This window comes from Hemitrygon akajei, chromosome 5 (genome assembly GCF_048418815.1).
Source record: "Hemitrygon akajei chromosome 5, sHemAka1.3, whole genome shotgun sequence".
NCBI classification, from domain to species: Eukaryota; Metazoa; Chordata; class Chondrichthyes; order Myliobatiformes; family Dasyatidae; genus Hemitrygon; species Hemitrygon akajei.
In genome coordinates this window covers 72,155,273-72,182,289 of record NC_133128.1, presented here as the reverse complement: position 1 = coordinate 72,182,289, position 27,017 = coordinate 72,155,273, and the positions used below count along the sequence as shown (strand labels likewise).

Genomic DNA, 27,017 nt, shown 5'->3' with positions numbered 1-27,017 from the left:
GAGGAGGCCGCACTGGGAGTGCCGGGTACAGTAGATAACCGTGACAGACTCTCAGGTGAGGTGTTGCTTCAGTTGGGAGGTCTATTTGGGGCTCTGAGTGGTGGTGAGGGGAGTTGAGTGTAGGGGGATGTGCAGCACTTGTCCTACTTACAGGGGTAATTGCCAGGAGGGAGATCAGTGGGGAGGGAAGAATGGGCAGGGGAGTCATATTAAGTATAATCCCTGTGGAAAATGGTGAGTAGGGTGGGGGGGGGGGGGGGAGAAGGGAAAATGTGGGAGGATCCAGTTGAATATGATGGAAGTCATAGAGAATGATGTGCTGACCTCTGAGATAGTCACAGAGTCAGACTGTAAACAGTTTACAGTGTTGCTTCTCTTCCTGATGGCAATGAACAGTCACTTGGAGATGACAGCCGGTAGCTTGAGCAGCAGCTGAAGACCATCAGTGACTCGGGAAAGTTGGTTCAGACGAAAGTACTGATTAGCACAGACTGGGATTGTTCTGACAGATGCATCTTTCAACCACACTTACAGTTTTGTTGTGAAGCGCTGCAGTCGGGAAATCTCACAGTCAGAGTTTGCCTAGAGTTGACAGCTGTGTTCTGAGAACTGCAGCTTCAGAATTCCAGAGACTAGTGTATATTTATAAAATGAGAAAGGGGAAGTTGAAACAAACAGTGAAGGTATTCATTTGCAAATACCAATCTCTGAGGTGAGCCAGTACTGAGATAGTACCAGCATGTCTTGCATTGTTTATAAGCTTTAAAAAAAAAACTGCTGATATCTGCATTTGTAACTAATTTGGGAAAATTATATTGAATATGGCAATAGGGGGCCCAAGTTTAATTATTTAAAATAAGAAACAATAACGATCCCTCTGAATTTGTAAAACACGTTAATCAATGCTGACTCTCCAAAGTTTAAAGTACATTTATTATTGAAGTATGTATATGTTATGCAACCTTGAGATTCATCTCCTTACAGGCAGACACAAAACAAGAAATCCGAAAGGACCCATTTTAAAAAAAAGTACAACAAACACCCATTGTGCAGAGAGAGAGGGGAAGAAACAAATCATGCAGACAATAAAACTAAACAAATAACATTTAGAACGGAAGTGGGTCCTCAGATGCCACGGCCAGAGCAGGCCCAGAGCCTCAGCCTCAGTTCAGTATAACTCAGAGCAGCAAGCAGAGACAGCCCCAACCTCCCCTCTGGTCCCGACACCCGGCCTTTTCAGTTCATCGGGCCGGCGTTTAAATCCTCCAAACAACAAGTCGTTCCTTGCGCTAGGACCCAGTCACAGTCGTATCGATATGCTCTGGGCCTGGACCCCACCACCACTTTTCAGCCTGTACCTGACCTATCCAAACAACCTGGCGGTTAGACCGCTCAAACCTTGCTCTTGGTTCAGATGGATGGGCCCCGAACCTGCCCCTCCTCCTTTTCTGCTCCGCTTGCTCCAACTCTGTCTCGAACATGCCTCAACCTTGCACACTTTGACCTCGACTCGGCCTCACCTTTGCTCGCCTCTTCATTGTTTGCAGTGATCGTTTACTTTTTACGGAATAAGTGTTATCAATAAAGTCTTTAGTTGCATTTCTTGTTTTGGGAACCACCAGTGAGCTGTCACTGTCTTCAGCGGCGCCATCTTAAATCAGAAGTTTGAACTTCAAACGCGAAAGAATCTTAAGGAAACGGTCTTCACTGTAATTGTTTCCGCGCATATAGTATGAAGTCAGCCGTGATTTTATTTTGCTTAAACTAATGATGGGTTTATTGTCATGAAGCAATGTAGTTTAGGGAGAGTACCTAGAAGGTCACTAAGTAGGTGCCATTTTCCAAATGGAAAAATACTTTTGTTGCTTCTAAGTACTGATACCATCAGGAATTTGTTTATATGAGTTTAATACATCAGTGAAAGAACATTCCAGCTGACATGGAATTTTTTTTAAATGAGCTTCCAAATGTTGAAGAGTACAGTGAAGGAGATTACTCTTTTGCCCCTCCATAGTTGTTCTGGCTCTTCTGAAGAGAAATCCAATTAGAAACACCCTTCATTTGTTTCACCATAATCTTGGCTTTTTTTCCCCCTTCTCGACAGCTTATTCCATTCCTTTCTAAAAGTTATTATTGAAAATCTTTCAAGACATTTGAAATCTAGAAGGCTGATATGTAAAATGATTTAAATTTGTAAAAGGATTTCCCTCATGATACCTTGTGTTGTTTGCAATTACCCTTAAACATGTGCATTGCATAAACAGTTGTTTACGTTTCACCCTTCACCCATAGTACAGCCACTTATATTTTATTGTATTTTTACAGCTCTGTAAAATATTGCGTTAAGGTATATTCAAATTTTTAATGTGGTTAAAGTGAATGGGATGGATAAATTTAAGGAGAAGCTGGACAAGAATGTGAGGGAGAAAGGAACAGAGAGTTGTACTGATAGATTTAGTTGAGGGAAGAAGGAAAGAAACTTTAGTGCATGAGAAATGAAGACAGGCAACATTGAGCTCATTTTGAATGGGAAATAAATTTCAACATTACAATAAGACGTTTTCAGGTGGTCTGAATTTATCTGTGATGTCTTGAAATGCAAGTTCAAACTTTTTTTATTTGTACACCTTGAAATTATAGAACTGTATCAAAAGTTTTCCAAGATTTATCAGTGTATTCTATCATGCATTGCCATGTTTACCAGGCATCACAGACTGGCACGGAGCTCCCAGTGCACAGGATCACAAGAGGCTGTAAAAGGTTGTGGACTCTGCCAGTCCCATCATGGACACAATCCTCACCGCCGTTGAGGATATCTCAAAAAGGCAATGCCACAAGAAGGTGGCATCCATTATTTAAGACTCTTACCATTCAGGACATGCCTTCTCTGTGTTACTACCCTCAGGGAGGAGATACAGAAACACGAAGTCCCTCACTCATCATTTTAAGAAGAGCTTGTTCCAATTTCTGAGCAGTCCATCATTCCATGCACACCACCTCACTATTCATCTTTTCGCACTGTTTATCTATTGTTTGTAACTTCGAACACTGTTCATGTCTTGCACAATATTGCTGCTGCAGAACAATGAATTTCACAGCATATGTAAATGATAATAAAAATGATGCTGATCCTACATAGCCAAAATCCCATATACATTTTACATTAACAAAACCCAAGCGTTCCCATCCTCAGAACAACAAAGATGATCATATGAAGGATGGGAAGTGCTGGGAGCTGATCTTGTTGGATTCTGTGAGCTTATGCACCTTCCTTCCATTCAGTGGACGAATACCTGCTCTTGCCTCATACTTGCACTTTGGAAACCTCTTTTGGAATTCAGCCTATTACAACCATATAACCATATAACAATTACAGCATGGAAACAGGCCATCTTGGCCCTTCTAGTTCATGCTGAGCGCTTACTCTCACCTAATCCCACTGACCTGTACTCAGCCCATAACCCTCCATTCCTTTCCTGTCCATATATAATTTTAATTTAAATGACTATACCAAACCTGCCTCTACCACTTCTACTGGAAGCTTGTTCCACACAGCTACCACTCTCTGAGTAAAGAAATTCCCCCTCGTGTTATCCCTAAACTTTTGCCCCCTAACTCTCAACTCATGTCCTCTTGTTTGAATCTCCCCTACTCTCAATGGAAAAAGTCTATCCACGTCAACTCTATCTATACCCCTCATAATTTTAAATAACTCTATCTAGTCCCCCCTCAACCTTCTACGCTCCGAAGAATAAAGACCTAACTTGTTCAACCTTTCTCTGTAACTTAGGTGCTGAAACCCAGGTAACATTCTAGTAAATCTCCTCTGTACTCTCTCTATTTTGTTGACATCTTTCCTATAATTCGGTGACCAGAACTGTACACAATACTCCAAATTTGGCCTTACCAACGCCTTGTACGATTTTAACATTACATCCCAATTCCTATACTCAATGCTCTGATTTATAAAGGCCAGCATACCAAAAGCTTTCTTCACCACCCTATCCACGTGAGATTCCACCTTCAGGAAACTATGCATCATTATTTCTAGATCACTCTGTTCTACTGCATTCTTCAATGCCCTACCATTTACCATGTATGTCCTATTTTGATTATTCCTACCAAAATATAGCATCTCACATTTATCAACAACACCATAACCTTTAAAATTAGTTAGAACTAAAAATGTTATGAGAACCATTGAGAACTTCATTAGTAAAGGATAATTGATCTTGAAAAGGATTAATTATAAGTTGGATCTATAGCTGGTCACTTTCTGGCATGTTGGGTTCTGATTTACTTGAGTTTATTTAGGATTATCATAGTTTAGTAGTTGCTGTAAGGTGTTTCTTTTGCTTAAGGTATCTGACCCATTATCAGCATGAGGCTCTAAGGAAACATTCTGAGTAACAACCTGCTCTGCAAATGTGGGGACTCCTGACTGGAATGGTTGTTTTCTTATGATTTAAAAGTAAAATAATTCTCATTCAGCAGTTTATTAAATTAATTTGCTTGTCTTCCCGTTGGTTCTTAGAAATGTGCATTTATGTCTTTTTTTTTCTCTCTCTCGTAGTGTAAGACACTGTCAGGAGTCTGTGATCACATTATCTCTCTCTCTTCTGATCCACTGGTTTCACAGTCTGCTCACTTGGAGGTCATTCAGCTGACAAACATCAAACCCAATGAAGGATTGGTAAGGTTCATTTGTCTCCTGAATCAAAGCTCCACTTTTGGAGTTGAAGTTTTTAGCACAAGGCCCTCCAATCCCTAGAATCTGTGACTTATACTCCAGAGCCAATTTACTGTGGTCAATTAAGCTGCAATTCTTTGTGGCATGGGAGGAATCCAGAACACCCAGAGGAATATGTGTGGCCAGAGAGAGAGGAGCAAACTTCACATTGATTGTAGTTTACTGGATACAAAAAAAAAAATTGGCAAATGTACCTGTCTTCTGTGATTTGGATATTAAAGTTATGTTTATACATCATCATGTGGTTTAAAGTTAGAACAAATTTATTTGTTGTGTTTGCATAATAAGATCTCCATTTGTTCTTGAAGCAGTGCCCGTTCTCGATAACAACATCGAAGTATTAGAATGTAGCCATCTTCCTGTTCCTTTCTGAAGATATGTTATTTTGTGGTGCACAATTCTGAACAATTTGCAACCTTACCCTGCATTATTATAATTAAAGATAAACATGAGAATCTTACACTTCAAAGTTATCTGCAAAATCCCGATCATTTTTCCTGCCAACATGCAGGAAGTTCTGTTCCCGCAAATATTAATGTTTGTCTGATATTTGAGCAGGTTCCTTAGAGTTGACAAGGTAAGCAATATCAGTATCATGGTGCTGCAATAAGTGGGACAGGCCTGAACATTGGAACCTCGCATTGTTGGTAAATGAGAAGAGAGTTTTGCTCTGTTTGTAGTCTTTACTACAGCAGAAAGAGGAGAGCCAAATATTCCATGTAATCAGAATGCTTTCTAAAATTTAATTGTTGATAATGTTAAAAGAAAAATATCTCTCTTCTGCCCTTAAGAATATTTAGATGGCAATCAAAGTCCCGTTACTCCTATATCTTTCCTTATAGTATATATTAAATAATTGGAAGTATCATGCTATTGACATTGATAGCATTATCATATAGATGGGTAATGTTACATCCTTTATTGTATCTAATTGCTACTGGCATTGTATTAGTACAATAATATCAAATGAAGATGTATTTATTGTTTAAATGTGAGTTGTTAAAACAGGAATTGTTTAGGAATGTTGAGGCTATCAGTAGTCCTTCCAAATGATCTTAAAGCTTGTTTAGAATCATTTATAATGAAGTGAATGATTAAATTGTTCAGACGACACCTTCTATATTTATTTTTCTTGTCTCTGTCTCTGTTTGTAGGGCATGTACATCAAATCGACATATGATGGTCTACATGTAATCACTGGCACAACTGAAAATGTAAGTTATTTTCCAATGAGCTAATGACTTTTACATTACCGCCAGCAGAAATAATTTAACTAATAATTTGTAATTACGCAGGCACTTGAGGCAGTGCATCAAATGAACAGTAACATGGAGAATGAGAGACCCCAAGACATACAAACAGAATTAGACCATTCTGTGCATCAAGTCTGTTCCGCCATTCAATTATGGCTGTTTTTACTTTCCCTCACATAACCTTCTCACCATAGCCTTTGACACCCTTACCATTTGAGTACCTATCAACCTCCACGTTAAATATTCCCTATCCTCCACAGCAATTCCACAGACTCACCACCATATGGCTAAAGAAATTCCACCTTACATAGAACATAGAATAGTACAGCCGTGTACAGGCCCTTCGCCCCACAATGTTGTGCTGACCCTTAAACCTTGCCTCCCATATAACCCCCCATGTTAGATTCCTCCATATACCTGTCTAGTAGTCTGTTAAGTTTCACTAGTGTATCTGCCTCCATCACTGACTCAGGCAGTGCATTCCTCTGTTCTAAAGAGAAGCTTTTCTATTCTGAGGCTGTGCCCTCCGGTCCTACACTCACCACTATTGTCCCATCATCTTTCCATCTGCTCTCTCTAGATCTTTCAGTATTTGATAGGTTTGAATAACATACCCCCCGATTCTTCTAAGTTCCAGCAAGTACAGGCCCAGAGCATCAAATGCTCCTCGTATATTAATCTTTTCATTGCTGGAATAATTCTCAGAGACAACCTCTGGTCTCTCTCCAATGCCAGCAGATTGTTTCTTAGATATGAGACCCAGAACTGTTCACAATACTCCAAATGGGGTCAGATTAATGTCTTATAAAGCCTCAGCATTACATCCTTGCTTTTATATTCTAATCCTTTTGAAATGCATGCAAACATTGTATTTGGCCTTCCAAACTGCAAGTTATCCTTGAGGGAATCCTGCATTAGAACTGCCAAGTCCCTTAGCATTTCTGATTTCTAAATTCACTCCCCATTTAGAAAATAGTCTTCACCTTTACTTCTTCTATCAACATGCATGAGCATACACTTCCCTACGCTGTAGTCCATGTGCCACTTCTCTGTCAGAGTCCTTCTGTAGACTCCCTTTCACCTGAAGACTATTGATTGATATAAGTAACATACAACGTGAAAAGTAGCACTGACCACTGCGGAACACCACTAGTCACTGGCAGCCAGAAAAGACCCCCTTTATTCTCACTCTTTGCCTCTTACCAGTCAGCCAATCTCTGACCATGCCAGTATCTTTCCTGTATAATCATGGGCTCTTATCCTTTTTTAGCAGCCTCATGTTTGGCCCCTTGTCTAAGGCCTTCTGAAAATCTAAATTAACAATATCCACTGACTCTCCCTTGTCTATCGTGCTTGTTATTTCCTCAAAGAACTCCAACAGATTTGTCAGGCAAGATTTAGCCTTGAGGAAACCATGCTGACTGTGGCCTATTTTATCATGTGCCTCCAAGTGCCCCGAAACCTCATCCTTATCAATGGACTCTAATATCTTCCTAACCACTGCAGTCCGGCTAACTGGCATAATATTACCTGTCTTTTGTCTTCCTCCCTTCTTAAAGCACGGAGTGACATTTGCAATTTTCTGGTCCTCTGGAACCATTCCAAAATCCAGTGATTCTTGAAAGATCATTACTGATGTCTCCACAATCACTCCAGCCACCTCTTTCAGAACCCTGGGGTGTAGTCCATCTGTTCCAGAGACCTGTCTACCTTCAGACCTTTCAGCTTTCCGAGTGCTTTCTCCTTAGTAATAGTGAGTACACTCATTTCTGCCTCCTGACATGCTCGAATTTCTGAAAGCTACTGGTGTCTTCCTTTGCGAAGACAAATGCAAAATACTTAGTTTGTTCGCTATTTCTTTTTCTCTCATTACAGTCTGTCCAGTGTAATTTTTCAATAGTCTGATGTCCAGTTTTGCCTCTCTTATTTTTTATCTATCTGAAAAAAACTTCTGGTATCCTTTTATACTTACCTTCATATTTCACCCTTTTTTTTCCTCATTACCTTTTTAGTTGCTGTCTTATTGTTGTTTGTAAAAACTTCCCAATCCTCTAACTTCCCAATTCTTTTACTTTTATGCTGTCTTTGACTTATCTTCTCAGTCACAGTTGCCTCGTCCTCCTTTTGAAATGCTGCTGCTTTTTTGGGATAAACCAATACTGCATCTTTTACTCCACTGCCATCCCTGCTAGTATCCCCTTCCAATCAGCTTTGTCCAGATTCTTTCTCATATCTCTGTAGTTACTTTTACTCAACTATAGTGCCAATACATCCAGTTTTAGTTTTTCTCTCTCAAAATGTATGATGAGTTCTATCATGCTATATGATCACTGACTCTCAGTGTTCCTTTATCTCCCTAACCAAATCAAGTGGCTTCCCCTTAATGGGCTTGACCTTTAGCTACTCTGAAAAGCCCTCCCGTAGGCATTTTACAAATTCTTTCTCTTTGGATCCAGCACCAAGAGAACTGCACATTGAAATCCTCCATGGTCTTTTTAAGTGCCTTTTCTATCTCCCATTTTAATTTGTACTCCATATCCTGCCTACTGTTTAGTGGCCTTTATACAGTTTCCCCCCGCTATGCGAAGGTAGAGCATTCCTATGAAACCATTTGTAAGCCGAAATGTCATAAAGTGAAGAAGCAATTACCATTAATTTATATGGGAATATTTTTGAGCGTTCCCAGACCCAAAAAATAACCTACCAAATCAAACCAAATAACACATAAAACCTAAAATAACAAACGTATAGTAAAAGCAGGAATGATATGATAAATATACAGCCTATATAAAGTAGAAATATTGTTTGTTCGGTGTAGTTTCACTTATCGAAATTGGGAAGACAGCAAGCCAAACTCGATTTGGAGAAAAAAAAATCGGCACATATGCACATGCACATGTACACGCCTACGCACATTACATGCATATGCACGTACATGCATGCACACACAACTGCCCGCACAAGGCTCCACAGTCATGGTAGTCTTTCTCAGGGTAAACACACGTATAAAGTGGGCACATTTTTTTCGTAGAAGCGAAAATCCTCTTTGGTTAGCGAAATCAGGTACTCATGTAGGTCTTTCGTAACAGCAAGCTGTCGTAAAGAGAATGATCAAAAAACGGGGGCCACCTGTATAACCCCCATCAGGGTCTTTTTACCCTTGCAGTTTTTTAACTCCACCCACAAGGATTCTACATCTTCTGATTCTATGTCACTTCTCTCTAAGGACTTGATTTCAATTTTACCAACAAAGCCACCCCACCCCTTTTGCTGGCCTGCCTGTCCTTTTGGTACTATGTGTATGCTTAGATATTAAGCCAATTTTGAACTGTGCTACAAGATCATCTACCTTATTTTGTGTAGTGCATTCATTTAAATGTAACACTTCCAGTCCTTTATTCACCACACTTCTCTTCAATTTTGTCTCCATGTTTCCTAAATTTAACCTCTTATCCCTTTCTGGACTTTTTATTTTATTCTTTATTCTGGAAGCTTCAGTAACTTCAGAGAGCTGCAGAGGAAATGAGGAATCTTGTATGTCCACTAAGATAACTTGTTAAAACAGCCAGATACAAGGGAAATTCATAAGGATATAGCCAGGATTAGATTGTTTTCTTTGGAACAGAGATGGCTGAAGTGGGGTTTAATTGAGATTTATAATATTATTTGGGTTTTAAAAAAGGGAATATAGGAAAAACTTGATTTGCTTGGCAGAGGCATCGGAAATCAGGAGGCATGCATTTAAAATTATTGGCAGAAAGACTTGAAGGAGGAATCTTAGGTGACAGGATTCTGGACCTTGCTCCCTGAAAGAATAATACAGGCAGAAGTGCCCAGCTCATTTATGAAGTATTTGAATATGCATTAGATGAACCTGCAGGGTTACTGACCCCATGTTGGATGATGGGTTCAGGCTGTTTGGCATATTTAAACCAAGAATGACACAGAATTCCCTCTTATGTGTCAGAAATTTCCTGGAATGATACTAGATTATTGGAAAAAAATAATAATTTCATCATCAGCCATCGCGCAATTTAAATGTTTGGAAGAATTTCTGGTGAGAGTTAATGAGTTGCACCTGCTCTTGCACTGATGGACTTTGCACATTTTTGGATGAAAGAACTGTTAAACAAGAGAGATTATTGTTTTTTTAAGCATCTGAAAAGAGTTTTGCAGGTGTTACCAGTCAACATAGTTACTGATTGATTCCAGTGAAGCCTGCAAAAGGTGAAATTTGTGCTCATTTTGGTTAAGGATGAGGTGAATAAATCTTGAGCACCAAGACAATGCAATTAGGTGCACATTATTCTACCATTGCTTGGCTTCAGATACTGAAACTAATCCTGATCCTAGATTGCAACTGTTCCTGGTGGTAAGAATCCTTTGCATATTGTCCTGTCTAAAGGGAATTGTAGCATTTTCAGTCCTAACCATGTTGTATTTATTTTATAGTCAAACATTCCTCTTTCTAAATTCAGCAAATGGCTTCACTTTAGAATAGATGATACAAAGGGCAAGGCAAAAATGATGTATATTACAAAAGGTGTCGGAATTAAAGCTCCACAGAGGTCTTTTCATTCCAGCTGACCGATTCTGTTGCTTCCTTTAATTGTTATTTGATGAGAAGCTTGAGGACTACATGTCACCTGCACTTTTGGCACGTATTAGCTGTTGCTGTTGAGGAACCAACACATAGCTTAGCCAGGAGAGTGTTAGATGGAAGGTCTAAAGGTCCCTGGTTCAATCCTGTGTTTCAGCACTGAGCTGTACCTTTTACTTTGTAAGGGCGGCATTGATTTACAGTGTAGTGATCACTTTAATGCTGTGATGTAACTGCGTGGATTCCAAAATTCAAAATAAATTTATTGTGGTGGCACGGCGGCATCAGCACCAGACTTCAAGGTGAACCGTCCTGAGTTCCAATCCGGCCGGCTCCTCACATGCTTTCTGTTGGGCAGAGCGTTGAGCTGGCACCTCAGCCTCATTTAAGAAAAGCATTCAGATGCTATGGAAATGGAAAAAATTCCACCCAGTGCACCACAAGGCTCGGAAATGAGCCAACAGAAAAGGGAAACTCTACCCTCAGGGACTATACGTAAGTTGCAAGCAGTTGTTCCACGATGGTTAAAGTCAGTAAATGCAGTTAACATACAGTGCCTATAAAAAGTATTCATTGCCCTTAGAAGTTTTCATGTTTCATTGTTTGACAACATTCAATCACAGTGGATTTAATTTGGCTTTATTTGACCTGATCAACAGAAAAGACTCCTTCGTGTCACAGTGAAAACAAATTTTTACAAATTGGTCTAAATTTATTAGTTAATAAACACAAAATAATTGATTGCATAATTACTCACATCATTCGGTCAGCATTTAGTAGATGCACCTTTGGCAGCAATTACAGCCTTGAGTCTGAGTGGATTGGTCTCTATCACCTTTGTACATCTGGAAAGTGCAATTTTTCCCCATTCTTCTTTACAAAACTGCTCAGGCTCTGTCAGATTGCATGGGGATTGTGAGTGAACAGCTCTTTTCAAATCCAGCCACAACTTTTCAATTGGATTGAGGTCTGGACGCTGACTTTTCCATCCCAGGACATTAACTTTGTTGTTCTTAAACTATTCCTGTGTAGCTTTGGCTTTATACTTGGGATCATTGCCTTGTTGGAAAACAGATTTTCTCCAAGACAGTTCTCTTGCAGATTGCAACAGGTTTTCCTCTAGGATTTCCCTGTATTTTGCTGCATTCATTTTACCCTCTCCCTTCACAAGCCTCCCAGGGCCTGCTGTAGTGGAGCATCCCCACAGCATGATTCAGCCACCACCGTGCTTCACGGTAGGGATGGGTTTTTGTTGATGTGCGGTATTTGGCTTAAGCCAAACATAGCATTGAATCTGATGGCCAAAAAGCTCAATTTTGGTTTCATCAGACCATAAAACCTTCTTCCAGCTGACTTTAGAGTCCCCCACATGCCTTCTGGCAAACTTTAGCCGAGATTTCATGTGAGCTTCTTTCAACAGAAGCTTTCACTTTGCCACTCTCCCATAAAGCTGCAACTGGTGAAGCACCCGGGCAACAGTTGTTGATTGCGCAGTCTCTCCCATCTCAGTCACTGAAGCTTGTAATTCCTCCAGAGTTGCTATAGGTCTCTTGGTGGCCCTACTGACTTGTTCCCTTCTTGAACGGTCACTCAGTTTTTGAGGACGTCGGCTCTAGGCAGATTTACAGCTGTGCCATATTCTTTCCGTATCTTGATGATTGACTCAACTGTACTCCAAGGGATATTCAGTGACTTGGAAATTTTCTTGCACCCATCTCCTGTCTTGTGCTTTTCAATAACCTTTTCACAGAGTTGCTTGGAGTGTTCTTTTGTCTTCATGGTGTAGTTTTTGCCAGGATACTGACTCACCAGCAGTTGGACATTCCAGATACAGGTGTATACTTGACTGTACACAGGTGATCTCTATTTAACTAATTATGTGACTTCTGAAACCATTTGGCTGCACCAATGATGATTTGGTGTGCCATATTAAAGGGTTGGATTAATTTAGATCACTTTGTAGAGTTCTATTCTCACTTTGACTTGAAAGAGTCTTTTTTTCTGTTGAACAATGTCAAAAAGAGCAAAATTAAATCCATTGTGATACAATGCTGTGAAACACTAAAACATGAAAACTTCCGGGAGATGGCGTGGGTTGTGGAGCAAATACTTTTTATCGGCACTGTATCTAGTTGAAATTAATTTTGAAATTTGTTTCCATTTAAGGAACTTCAATAAATTAGACAAAATTGAAATACTTAATTTTAAATTCCAGGATCTAATTGCCCTTGTGAAGGTGGTAATAAGCTACATTCTTGATTGGCTGTGTCGCTGCTAAGCAGGGGAGTTCCAGGATTTGGATTAGCAATGATGAAAGAAGTGGCAATGTGTTTCCATGTCAAGTTGATGTGTGACATGGAGGGCAGCCAGCAGTGCGCCTGACATCCTTGCCTTTCTTAGAATGCGAGTGGTTACAGGCACTGCAGGTGACTGTACAAATAACTGCAGTTCATTTTATAAATTGAACTCATTGCAGCCATTGTGAATCATTGATGGAAGCTCTGAATGTTGGGTGTTGGATGGAATCCTATTCAAGCAGGATGCTTTGCCCTGGATGTTGTTAAGCTTCTTGAATATTGTTGCACCTATATCCATCTAGGCAGGGGCAGATCATCCCATCACACGTTCTTGACTTGTGCTTGTCTTTGAGTTTCAGGCAATGAGTCACTCATTACATGATACCCAACTCTTGTAAAAAGTTGTATCTCAGGTTAGTCATAATCCCTGAGGATGTTTATGGTGAGGTGCTCAGCAAAAGGAATGCACTAAATGTCAAAGGGTTAGGTGCTTATATTCACTCTTTAGAACCGGTCATTTTCTGGTAATTTTACAGTCTGAATGCTATTTACCAATTAACAGCTCATGCTCTAGTCTAAATTTTACTGGATGCAGGAGTAACTTATTTGTTGCTGAGGAATTTCAAGTGGTATTGACATCACACAGTCATAAAAAATATCCTTATGCCTGATCTTATGAAGGAAAGAATAGGTGAAGATGATTGGGCATGGGTCAGTGTCTTGAGGCTATCCTGAGTCTTGGATGACCTCCAACAACAACTGCCATCTATACTTGAGCAAACTATGATTCCAGTCATTGGAGTGTTTTCCCCTTAATGCACAGTGACTTCCACACATCTTGATGCCACACTCTGTCAGAGGCAGCCTTCACATCATTGGCAAGGACTATCATACATAATTAGTTGTTCAGTCGATATTCAGACGAAGGCTCTGATAACTGAAGGGTCCAGGTGAAACTCCAGTTGGGCATTGTTGTGCAGATTATTGGTGGCTGGGTACCTTGATAGCACTGTCAACAATACCCTCCATCACTTTGTGGCTTCTCACTCTGGTGCAAGTTGTAAGTATTAACAAATAGAAATAACTTGATTTGAGACTGAGCATTATGCAGGAACAACAGTATGACTGAAAATAGACCTTTGTGTCAATAGTTGTTTCAATTAATCATGATTACAATGAATGTAAGATTATGCTATAACTTCTACACTTTCCTCCTAACCTCTTTTTTTCTGTGAAATTAAGTAAGAAACATTATATAAAAGTTTTAATGATTTTCTGTCACTTAGAAACCTGTTCACTAGTTCAATAGTGCTTAATTAATCATAGAAGATTGGACAATGAATTTCACTGAAGTGAACCTTCAAATAAGGAAATACATTTGAATTAAACTGTAATGATGAGTGTTAATCAGGTTAGCAAAGGTATCTAACTGCTTTTCCTCTTCATATTGCATAAACTTGCCTTACATGGCCTGGAGGTAAGGAAAAAAATTAAGGTGATTAAAATGATAGAATCTACTGGAGGTAGATTTCAGACAAGGGTAGAGAATTTTAAAATATAAGTCAGTTGCATAGCAGATATAGGATGTACTTTTCTTGAACACAAAAGAAGCATAAAGATCTCCTTGGGCTGCATTTGATCCTAGGATTACTAAAATTTTCAAGCCTAGGATTTGCATGTTATTTGTTTTGCTTTTCATGAAATATGGAATGGAAACAGACTGCTGTATTCATAATCTTTTGGAGTTGAAGTTTGGATAGTGTCAAGGGAGTAAGGCTTAGTGACTTCCACACGCCTGCATTTCTGTGTATGAAATAGAAAGCATTTCTCACTCACTGTAAGGAGTTTTACTTGCAGAATTCTTAATACTATGTCTTATTTACTCCTAATGTATTAGATAGTCAGTAGCTAATTAAATTGCATTTGGTTGCTGGGACCTTTGTTTTTGATGTCAGATTTGCTTCCCGATGAATTGAAGTAATCCAATACAGAGCATTATCATCTAAAGGGGATCCAGTGTAAAGTCAGGAAATTAGTAACTCAAAGAAAATGTGGCATTATTTTGTATTATTATAATAGAAAATTATGGGACTTTTTATACATTGTTAATAAATACTTTCAAAGGTATACACCAGATCCTTGGTCTGTGAGAACCACATAAGGTTGTCATGAATTTGTTCAGGAAATGTGCATCTTTTCTACATGGCAAGTTATTAAGATCCTGAATGCATTCACTGAAATACTAAAAATACTTGGAGTGGGAACATTTGCCTGGGGAAATGGGGCTAATTGGAGAGCTGACAAAAATATATTTTCCTATGCTGAATAAGTAGCAGATACCATTTTTACGCATCCCCAAGGGATAGATGATGGGACATGGGATTTTATTAAGGATTCAGGAAGCAAATCGCATCAGGAAGAGTGCAAACCTGCAGAGAAGAGACTGGTCACTGTCGCTGAACACTTAGGGCAATATAACCCACCTGTATTATTCCCCTCTCAGGCAATTACTTTCTTTTAAATCCTGAAACCTAACATTTGCACGTGAAAGTGATAAAGCTTGTGTTTGTAAAATACCTTTTTAAGATGTTCCAAAGTGCTTTACAGCCAATGAAGCACCTATAGTAGCATAGGAGATGTGGCAGTCAATATCTGCCCAGGAGGTATGCAAGATGTAGTCATGGCTGCATATACAATGTATACTTTAAATTATATCATATTGCCCAGGACATCAGGGTCAATATTCCCACTGTTTGAAATAATATTTTATTTGCAGCAACCCAGAAGAGGAGATAGTTCTCCAGTTTAATTTTTCTTTCAAAATGAGACACCTCCAGCAGTTCAGCACTCCCTTGGCACTGCACTATCATGTCAGTGTAGATTTTGGTGCTCAAACACAGAACCTACTGGTTAAAAGGTGAGTGTGGTACACACTGTGCAACAGATGACTCTCCGAGAGTACAACTGACAGACAGAGCTCTGTGATGACCAACAAATCTCTCCGACTGACATAACATGACATGGCTTAAATACAGTCCTAATGAAGGGTCTCAGCCAGAAATGTCGACTATTTTTTCCTCTTCATAGATGCTGCCTGACCTGCTGAGTTCCTCCAGCATTTTGTGTGTGCTGCACTGTGTAAATAAACTACTTTTTATATGTTAAAAAATTGATCTACTTTTCCAGAACCAGCTTATCACAAATAATGCTCCCAAATTTTATTTGCACCGGCTTCATTCAATCTTTAATTTATGAAAAGAAAATTGTCTACAAAATCACCAGTGTTTCAACTGACAACATCTGGCGTGTGTTAAAATGAGGTTGTACTCTAAAGTATGCTCACATAAGCTGCTAGTGACACTAATTGCTGGACTAACCTTAAAACTTCAGTCTGGGATATTTATAATGGAGGCTAAAAGCTTAGCTCACTGGGTTCCACAACCAGAATCTACTAGGAGAAACTGCAACAGATATTTCATCATTTTTGTTTATATTTTCCATGAATTTACTCTCACCAAGCTGCAGGTTTCTGCCGGGAGAGCTGGTTTGCATGCCTGGAAGTAAAGTCAATATGATAGTTTAGCACAAATAATTTAGGAGAAAAATGTTTTCTTTTCTCTAGGAAAAACATAACAAGGAAAGCTGGGTTCAGTAGTATCTGTTGTTAGGGTGCTACTGTAAGCATTCTTAGGTATTGGAAATGGCTCTGTGCATACACGATTCCAAGATGAGAAACGCTTGCTGCTCAAGTCAGAGTCATGTAATGATACATCACAGATCATGCCTCTGGTTCCACTGAGGCAGTGCATACCCATTCACAGTAATCACACAGTAATCCCATTTATTATTCTCCCATATTTTCATAAACTCCCCTGATTTTACCATTTACCTACATGCCAGGGGCATTTTACAGAGGTCAAGTGTTGTTATATGCACGTGTACATGTTGGTACATTAATCTACCAACCCTCATGTCTTTGGGATGTTGGAGGAGGTGGGAATACCTTGAGGAAGCTCATACGGTTACAGGGAGTACAGGCAAACTCCATATAGGCTGCACCCATGGTTAATATTGAACGTGGATGTTGGCACTGAGAGGCAACAGGCCACATGTTGTGCACTGCCCTGTCCTTTGTTAATGAATGTTTTCCAAAGTAAGCGAATCTTGTTGCCACTCAGTGCCATTTAGTAGCTCAAATAATTGCAAATAAGGCTTCTCCGCCTCATTTGAAAAGACCTTTTGGTTCCTACAGTTGTTTTATGTCTTGTGCTTTTTGTAATTCTACACATTTGGTGAGCTTTTCATTCTTTTAGCAACTTAACAGCTTGTACACAGAGCAATTGCTCCCAGACTTTCTCATCATGATCAGGGCTTTCCTCGGCTTTGAACAAAACTGAGGAAAGGATCTGTGGCCCATACAGAACAGTATGGGCTATAGGAAGTGAAAGGAAGAAAAGTGGCCAATTTTTATGAACTGATTGAGAAGGTTCATATGCAAACCATGCAAAGAAAATAGACCCGTTGCTTAACGAAGCCTGCCGAATAATCACAGGTACACTGCGCCCCACACCCACTAACATCATTTACAGACTTGCAGCCATTGCTCCCCCAGAGATCCGAAGACACTCTACAACAAAAATTGAAAAAGGTAAACAGAACTCAGATCCACGGCACCCACTACATCATCATGTGCCAGTTTCCAACTGCCTAAAACCGAGGAAAAGCTTTGCTACAGTGGAGGAACTACCGCACGGAACATCCCCCCAAACATACAGGGTTGTCCTCTGGCAACAAACAGAAGCCAGAGCCCCACCAAACAATACAGTGCAAGACCCCACAGAAACGTTGCCCGACGGGGCACTGTTTGACGGACGGAAGTGGTGCACTCTCAACAGAGCGAGAGCGGGAGTTTGTAGGACGGGAGACAATATGGTGAGGTGGGGTTTAAAGACCAGAAAATCCTGTGAGTGTGGCGAAAGGGTGCAGAACATTCCACACGTTCTGTGCAACTGCCCGCTCTCACCTGATTTAGCTGACACCGAGCTGCTCAACATCAACCAAACAACACTAGGGTGGCTGGCTGTCTGGTGTGACAAGCTATGATGATGATTGAGAAGGTAGATCTGGAAGCTGAGTTCAAAGCATCTATGCAAACTCACAGGGCAGACAGCTAGGATTGCAGCAGAGGTGTTGGGTTTTGTTTGTCTTTCGGTGAACTTGCTGATTCCCATCGATTCCACGAGTGCTCACAAGGTTGGTATTCATTCAGTCTCGGAAAGGATGACTCTGAACCCTATGCATGTCTCTGTGCAGTCTTTCTGCTAGACATCTCTATGCTCTTTAACATTAAGCACAGATTCTCCCATGCTCCATCAGCTCTACCCCAGTCCTGGTTCCGACTTTCCACTATATTTGGGCTTTTGCTGATGTGTGCAGCCTGCAATCGTTTTAAGAAGAAATAATTGTAATGAAATACCACAAGGTTTTTGGACCACCTGGATTTCAACCAACAGGTCCATCTTAACCAAATATTGTGATCATTTTAGGTTAAAGGAGTAAACTTTCCATTGAACACCACCCAAATAGATTGCTTCCTTGAAAATTAACAATTTTATTTAAAGGTAGTTACCTTTGACCTCCTGCTTAATCAAAATGTAAACTATCTGTTAATTAATGCTAGTTAAGGGAAGAAATTTACCTCTTTACTCAGTTTAGTGATTGCAAACCCACAGTAATTTGATTGTCTTGCTTAACCAGTTAAGAGTCAATCAGTGATGCACCATCAATAACTCACTCTGAGACGTAAAAGCGAGGTATCGGCTTTTATTGACTGGAAGAAGGAACGAGCAGTGAGTGACCACCATACTACATCCTGGAGACTGAGAGGCCGGGCTCAGACCTCCATCACCTTTATACAGGGGTCTGTGGGAGGAGCCACAGGAGCAGTCAGCAGGGGGGGCGTGTCCAGACAGGTATATGTAGTTCACCACAATCAGTTCTGCTAATCTGTTCTGAATCACAATAAAATCAATTAGCATGTTAAGGACACCTCTCAATGGAACTGTAATGCTTTGCTGAGAGTTTCCATATTCCACTTTTATTTTGGAATTACGGTGTCTGTGATATTTTAGTTTTGGGTTGGAGTGGGAGTAAGTAACAGAAACTCTTATCAGCTTGTTTCATTTCAATGTAATTGCAGCAGTGGTGAAGGATCACTAACGGAAACTTTTCAATTTCTGCACTAAATTAAGTACATGAAATTCCTTTCATTGTGACTTCAGTTATTTGTACCAGTCAACAGTGAATGAAATTACTCACAGTTGTGTGCCTGGAGGGTAGGGAGGAAAGGTTTTCAAGATAAGTAACGTTATCATGAGTGTGAATTTATATTATTGTGTGTTGACTTATTATTTTGACCTTTTAGGATAGAGTCTTGCTGACCAGCCACAATATGAGTTGAGTTCTTGAGACCAGGAAGTACAAATGACACAATGACGCAGCTAGTGGAGCTGCTGCCTCACAGATCCAGTGATTGAGGTTCAGTCCTGATCTCGGGTGCTGCCTGTGTGGAGATTCCACATTCTCACTGTGACCGTGTGGGTTTTCTCCGGGTAATCGGTTTTCCTTCCACATCCCAAAGTCATGCAAGCTGGTAGGTTAATGGGCCAGTGTAAGTTGTCCAAGTGTGTAGGTGATGCACCATCAATAACTCTCTGAGAGGTGAGGTGAGATATAGGATTTTATTGGCTGGAAGAAAGAACAAGCAGCAATTGACCACCACACTACATCCTGGAGACTGAGACCGGATTGGGGGGGGGGGGGGGGGGGCGTGTCCAGACAGGTATATGTGGCTCACCACAGTAGGAGAGTGGTACCATTCTAAGGGGGTCAATGGAAATGTGCAAAGTATGGAACAGGATTGGTGTAAGTGAGTATTTGGTGGTCAGTGCAGGCTTGAATGAGCTAAAGGAACAGTTTCTGTGGGCTGAGTGACTCTTTAAGACTTCCAGCAATATTAGACCACACAGTTGCCAGGACAAGGTTCTCGGGAATGGTGCTTTGTTTTCAAGGCAAGGAGTTGGCAGGAATATACTCAAGAAAATAGTGAACACTCAGAGTTAGTACTGACAAGAAATCAAGGTCGAAGCATGATCCACCTAGCACAGTTTGAGAGTTACTTGGTTTTCAAATTACAAGCACAACCAGAGAATCACACCATTCTTGGAGAAGAGCAAATTACTGTGAGATGTTCTGGAGCTCCTTCCCCAAACCTTGTCTCTCCGCCCCACCCCCTGTATTAAACAAGATGCTGGCACAACTCAGTGGGTTGGGCAGCTTCTGCAGCGGAAATGCATAGTTGACGTTTTCGGGTCAAGAACCTTCCCCTTGGGCTCAAAGGCCCTTGTGCCTCTTTGTTTGATACACATTCCACCAATCATTTTAGTTGTTGACTTCATTGCCATTTTTAGTTTTTAGAAGAAACTGCATTTTCTGTTCAGACAAGGTAATCGACCAAATATTCATGGCAGATGGTGCACATGTTCCTTGCAGATAGGAGGTAAGAACTGGTTATGGCAGTTGGTGTTAACTTCATCACAGCCCACCACTTGGTTATGAACAATATTTAAAGGTGGAATATCATATCAGGTGCTCTTACTGGTGTTAGTCTTGCATCTTCAGCATAAAAGGTGCATCATTATGACACATTATGTGACTGTGGTAGCATATTTTCCATTCCCAACAATCTCATTTCTTGTCAGTACTAACTCTGAGAGTTCACCTTAAAACTCAAGATGTACAAACAAGCTGGATGAACTCAGCAGGTCGAGCAGCATCCGTTGAAATGAGCAGTCAACATTTTGGGCTGAGACCCTTCGTCAGGACTGAAGAAGGAGGGGGCAGGGGACCTATAAAGAAGGTGTGGGGAGGGTGGAAGGTGCCAGCTGAAAAAACAATCAGAGGAAAGTTCAAGGGGTGGAGGAGGGGAAGCAGGGAGGGGATAGGCCAGAGAGGTGAAGAAGGAATGAAAGGGGAAAGTACTATGTGTAAGAGAAGAAGGCAGAATCATGAGAGAGGTGATAGGCAGCTAGAAGAGGAGGCAGAGTGAAAGTGGAATGGTGGAAGGGAGAGGGAGGGAATTACCGGAAGTTGGACAATTTGTTGTTCATACCAAGGGGCTGGAGACTACCCAGACAGTATATGAGATGTTGCTCCTCCAACCTGAGTTTGGCCTCATCATGGCAGTAGAGAAGGCCATGTATGGACATATCTGAATGTGAATGTGAAGCAGAGTTGAAGTGGGTGGCAACCGGGAGATCCTGTCTGTTGTGGCGGACGGAGCGGAGGTGCTCGACGAAGCGGTCCCCCAATCTGCGTTGGGTCTCGTCGATGTAGAGGAGGCCGCACTGGGAGCACCGGATGCAATAGATTACCCCAACAGACTCACAAGTGAAGTGTTGCCTCACCTGGAAGGTGAACTGGAAGATTGGGGCACTGAATAGTGGTAAGAGAGGAGCTGTAGGACAGGTGTAGCACTTACACTTGCAGGGATAAGTACCAGGTGGGAGATCTGCGGGGAGGGATGTGGGGACCAGGCAGTCGCGGAGGGAATGATCGCTGCGAAAAGCAGAGAGGGGTAGAGAAGGAAAAATGTGCTTAGTGGTGGGGTCCTGTTGAAGGTGGCGGAAGTTTCGGAGGATAATATGCTGGATCCGGAGGCTGGTGGGGTGGTAGGTGAGGACAAGGGGAACTAGGTCCCTGTTGTGGTGACGGGAGGATGGGGTGAGGGCCGAAGTGCAGGAAATGGAGGAGATGCGGGTGAGGGCATCATCGATGATGGCAGAAGGGAAACCATGATTCTTAAAGAAAGAGGATATTTGAGATGTCCTGGAACGGAAAGCCTTATCCTGGGAGCAGATGCGGCAGAAACGGAGGAACTGGGAATAAGGAATAGCATTTTTACATTTGGCAGGGTGGGAAGAGGTATAGTCGTGGTAGTTATGAGAGTCAGTGGGTTTATAGGAGATGTCAGTGAAAAGTCTGTCTCCAGAGATGGAGACCGAGAGATCGAGAAAGAGGAGAGAAGTGTCCGAGATGGACCAAGTGAATTTGAGGACTGGGTAAAAGTTAGAGGCAAAGTCGATGAAATTGACGAGCTTGAGCATGGGTGCAGGAAGCAGCACCAATGTAGTCGTCAATGTAGTGAAGGAAAAGTTGGGGAGCAGTACCGGCATAGATTTGGAGCATAGATTGTTCCACATAACCCATGAAGAGGCAGACATAGCTGGGGCCCATGCAAGTGCCCATAGCTACACCCTTGGTCTGAAGAAAGTGGGAAGAGCCAAAAGAGAAGTTATTAAGTGTGAATACCAGTTCCACCAACTGGAGGAGTGTGGTTGCGTTGGGGAACTGGTGAGGTCTATTGTCAAGAAAGTAGTGGAGGGTTTTGAGGCCTTCTTGACGGGGAATTGAAGTGAATAAGGATTGGACATCCATGGTGAAAATGAAGCGGTCAGGACTGGGGAACTGGAAGTTATTGAAGAGGTCGACGGCATGGGATGTATCCCAGATGTAAGTAGGGAGGGACTGAACTATGGGCGACAAAATGGAGTCCAGGTAGGCAGATACAAGTTTGGTGGGGCAGGAGCAGGCCGAAACTATAGACCTACCAGGACAGTCAAGCTTGTGGATCTTTGGGAGGAGGTAAAACCAAGCAGTGCGGTGTGTTGGAATTATGAGTTTTTTAGCTGAGGATGGAAAGTCTCAAGAGTTGATAAGGGCAGTGATGGTACGGGAGACAATGGTTTGATGTTTTTTTGGTGGGGTCCTGTTCCAGGGATAAGTAAGAGGAGGTGTCAGAGAGCTGTCGTTTAGCCTCAGTGAGGTAGAGGTCCGTCCGCTAGACTACTACGGCACCACCTTTGTCTGCGGGTTTGATGGTGAGGTTAGGATTAGTGTGAAGAGAGTGGAAGGCAGTGCGTTCAGAGGGAGTGAGGTTGGAACAGGAGAGAGGAGTGGTGAAGTTGAGACAGTTGATGTCTCGGCGACAGTTGGAGATGAAAAGATCGAGTGCCGGTAGAAGGCCCGGTGAGGGTGTCCAGGAGGAGGAGGAGGGTTGAAGACGGGAGAAGGAACCTTAAAACTCAGCCCTCTCGTGCTAGCCATTTCAGCCCTAGGAAAAAGCCTCTGACTATCCACGTGATCAATGTTTCTCATCATCTTATACACCACTATCAGGTCACCTCTCACCATGCGTCACTCCAAGGAGAAAAGGTCGAGTTTACTCAACCCATTCTCATAAGGCATGCTCCCCAATCCAGGCAACATCTTTGTAAATCTCCTCTGCACCCTTTCTATGGTTTCCATGTCCTTCCTGTAGTGAGGCAACCAGAATTGAGCACAGTACTCCAAGTGGGGTCTGATCAGGGTCCTATATAGCTGCAACATTACCTCTCGGCACTTAAACTCAATCCCACGATTGATGAAGACCAATGCACCATATGCCTTCTTAACTACAGAGAACAACCTGTGTAGCAACTTTGAGTGTCCTATGGACTCGAACCCCAAGATCCCTCTGACCCTCCACACTGCCAAGAGTCTTGCCATTAATGCTATATTCTACTGTCATATTTGACCTCTCAAAATGAACCACCTCACAATTATCTGGGTTGAGCTCTATCTGCCACTTCTCAACCCAGTTTTGCATCCTATCAATGCCCCACTGTAACCTTTGACAGCCCTCCACACTATCCACAAAACCCCAACCTTTGTGTCATCAGCAAATTTACTAACCCATCCCTCCACTTCCTCATCCAGGTCATTTATAAAAATCTCAAAGAGTAGGGGTCCCAGAACAGAACCCTGAGGCTCACCACTGGTCACCAGCCTCCATGCAGAATATGACACGTCTACAACCACTCTTTCCCTTCTGTGGGCAAGCCATTTCTGGATCCACAAAGAAATGTCTCCTTGGATCCCTCCTTACTTTCTCAATAAGCCTTGCATGGGATACCTTATCAAATGCCTTGCTCAAATCCATATACACTACATCTACGGCTCTACCTTTATCAATGTGTTTAGTCACATTTTCAAAAAATTCAATCAGGCTCATAAGGCACAACCTGCCTTTGACAAAGCCATGCTGACTATTCATAATCATATTATACCTCTCCAAATGTTCATAAATCCTGCCTCTCAGGATCTTCTCCATCAACTTATCAACCACAGAAGTAAGACTCACTGGTCTATAATTTCATGGGCTATTCCTACTCCCTTTCTTGAATAAGGGAACAACATACACTAACCTCCAATCCTCTAGAACCTCTTCCGTCCTCATTGATGATGCAAAGATCATTGCCAGAGGCTCAGCAATCTCCTCCCTCGCTTCTCACAGTAGCCTGGGGTACATCCGGTCCCGGTGACTTATCCAACTTGATGCTGGAAGCTCCAGCACTTCCTTTTCCTTAATATCTACATGCTCAAGCTTTTCAGTCCACTACAAGTCATCCCTACAATTGCCAAGATCCTTTTCCGTAGTGAATACTGAAGCAAAGTATTCAGTAAGTACCTCTGCCATCTCCTCTGGTTCCATACAGACTTTTCCACTGTCACACTTGATTGGTCTTATTCTCTCACGTCTTATCCTCTTACTCTTCACATTCTTGTAGAATGCATTGGGGTTTTCCTTAATCCTGTCTGTCAAGGCCTTCTCATGGCCCCTTCTGGCTCTCCTAATTTCATTTCTTAAGTTCCTTACTACTAGCCTTATAATCTTCTAGATCTCTATCATTACTTAGTTTTTTGAACCTTTCGTAAGCTCTGCTTTTCTTCTTGACTAGATTTACAACAGCCTTTGTACACCATGGTTCCTGTACCCAACCATCCTTTCCCTGTCTCATTGGAACGTATCTACATAGAAACCCACGCAAATATCCCCTGAACATTTGCCACATTTCTTCCATACGTTTCCGTGAGAACATCTGTTTCCAATTTATGTTTCCAAGTTCCTGCCTGATAGCCTCATATTTCCCCTTACTTCTATTAAACATTTCCCTAACTTGTCTGTTCCTATCTCTCTTCAATGCTATGGTAAAGGAGGTATTGATTTCCCAATACCAAATCAAGTACAGCCTCTCCTCTTGTAGGCTTATCTACATACTGTGTCAAGAAACCTTCCTGAACACACCTAACAAACTCCACCCCCTCTAAACCACTCATTCTTGGGAGATGCCAATCAATATTTGGGAAATTAAAATCTCCCATCACAACAACCCTGTTATTATTACTCCTTTCCAGATTCTGTCTCTCTACCTCCTCCTCGATGTCCCTGTTAATATTGGGTGGTCTATAAAAAACACCCAGTAAAGTTATTGACCCCTTCCTGTTCCTAACCTCCACCTACAGAGACACCGTAGACAATCCCTCCATGTCTTCCTCCTTTTCTGCAGCTGTGACACTATCTCTAATCAAGAGTGCCACGCCCCCACCTCTTTTACCCCCTTCCCTGTCCTTTCTGAAATATCTAAAGCCTGGCACTTGAAGTAGCCATTCCTGCCCCTGCACCATCCAAGTCTCTGTAATGGCCACAACATCATAGCTCCAAGTGCTGATCCATGCTCTAAGCTCATCCGCTTTGTTCATAACACTCCTCGCATTAAAATAGACACATCTCAAACCATCGGTCCGAAGGCGTCTCTTCTCTATCACCTGCCTATCCTCCCCTTCGCACTGTCTCCAAGCTTTCTTTATTTGTGAGTCAACCTCCCCTTCCTCCGTCTCTTCAGTTTGGTTCCCACCCCCCCAGCAATTCTAATTTAAACTCTCCCTGATAGCCTTTGCAAACCTCCCCGCCAGGATACTGGTCCCCCTCAGATTCAAGTGCAACCCGTCCTTTTTGTGCAGGTCACACCTGCCCCAGAAGAGGTCCCAATGATCCAGAAATCTGAATCCTTGCCCCTTTCTCCAACCTCTCAGCCACGCATTTTTCCTCCACCTCATTCTATTCCAGTACTCACTGTCTCATGGCACAGGCAGTAATCCTGAGATTACTACCTTTGAGGTCCTGCTTCTCAACTTCCTTCTTAACTCCCCATAGTCTACTTTCAGGACCTCCTCTCTTTTCCTACCCATATCGTTGGTACCAATATGTACCACGATCTCTGGCTGTTCTCCTTCCACTTCAAAATATCGTGGACGCGATCAGAAACATCGCAGACCCCGGCACCTAGGAGGCAAGCTACCATCCGCGTTTCTTTCCTGCGTCCACAGAATCACCTGTTTGACCCCCTAACTATAGAGTCCCCTATCACTGCTGCCATCTTCTTCCTTTCCCTACCCTTCTGAGCCACAGGGCCAGACTCTGTGCCTGAGGCGCAGCCACTGTTGCTTCCCCCCAGGTAGGCCGTACTCCCGCCCCCCCCGACAGTACTCAAGCAGGAGTACTTGTTGTTAAGGGGGACAGCCACTGGGGTACTCTCTTGTACCTGCTTCTTGCCCTTCCCTCTCCTGACTGTTACCCACTTATCTGTCTCCCCAGGCCCCAGAGTGACTACCTGCCTATAGTTCCTCTCTATCACCTCCTCACTCTCCCTGACCAGATGAAGGTCATCGAGTTGCATCTCCAGTTCCCTAACACAGTCCGAAAGGAGCTGCAGCTCGACGCACCTGGTGCCAATGTGGCTGCCCGGGAGGCAGGGAGTCTCCAGGACCTCCCACATCTGACACTGAACACAAAAAAACAGCCTCTCACACATTCTTTCTGTCTGGATTCTAAACAGATAACCTACCTCGCCTTGACCTGTTATCGCCGAAGCCCCGTTGAGCCAAAGCCTAACACGAGGAAATCTGCAGATGCTGGAAATTCAAACAACACACACAAAATGCTGGTGGAACAGAGCAGGCCAGGCAGCTTCTATAGGGAGAAGCACTGTCGGCATTTCGGGCCGAGACTTGACGTCCGCTCTGTAAAGCTGAATTCTTTTTAAACTCTTCCCGCTGTTCTCACTGGCCAACCTCCACGTGCTTGTGCAGTTGTGCCCCATTCAAACCGCTGAAGAAATAACCATCACCTTTTCAACTCTGCTCGCTCTTAAACTCTTCCCATTGTTCTTGCAATTAGA

At 42.1% G+C, this 27,017-nt stretch overlaps 1 protein-coding gene across 9 annotated transcripts in view; it reads left to right on the top strand.

Annotated features, from left to right (window-relative positions):
* Positions 1–27,017, top strand: part of cnksr2a (connector enhancer of kinase suppressor of Ras 2a) — a 560,907-nt gene that overhangs the window by 271,400 nt on the left and 262,490 nt on the right. For all 9 annotated transcript variants that reach the window (XM_073045761.1, XM_073045760.1, XM_073045758.1 and 6 more), the window contains exons 6-7: positions 4,574–4,693; positions 5,905–5,964. In XM_073045761.1, coding sequence (XP_072901862.1) covers positions 4,574–4,693; positions 5,905–5,964 — 180 coding nt within the window. The remainder of the gene's footprint in view (positions 1–4,573; positions 4,694–5,904; positions 5,965–27,017) is intronic.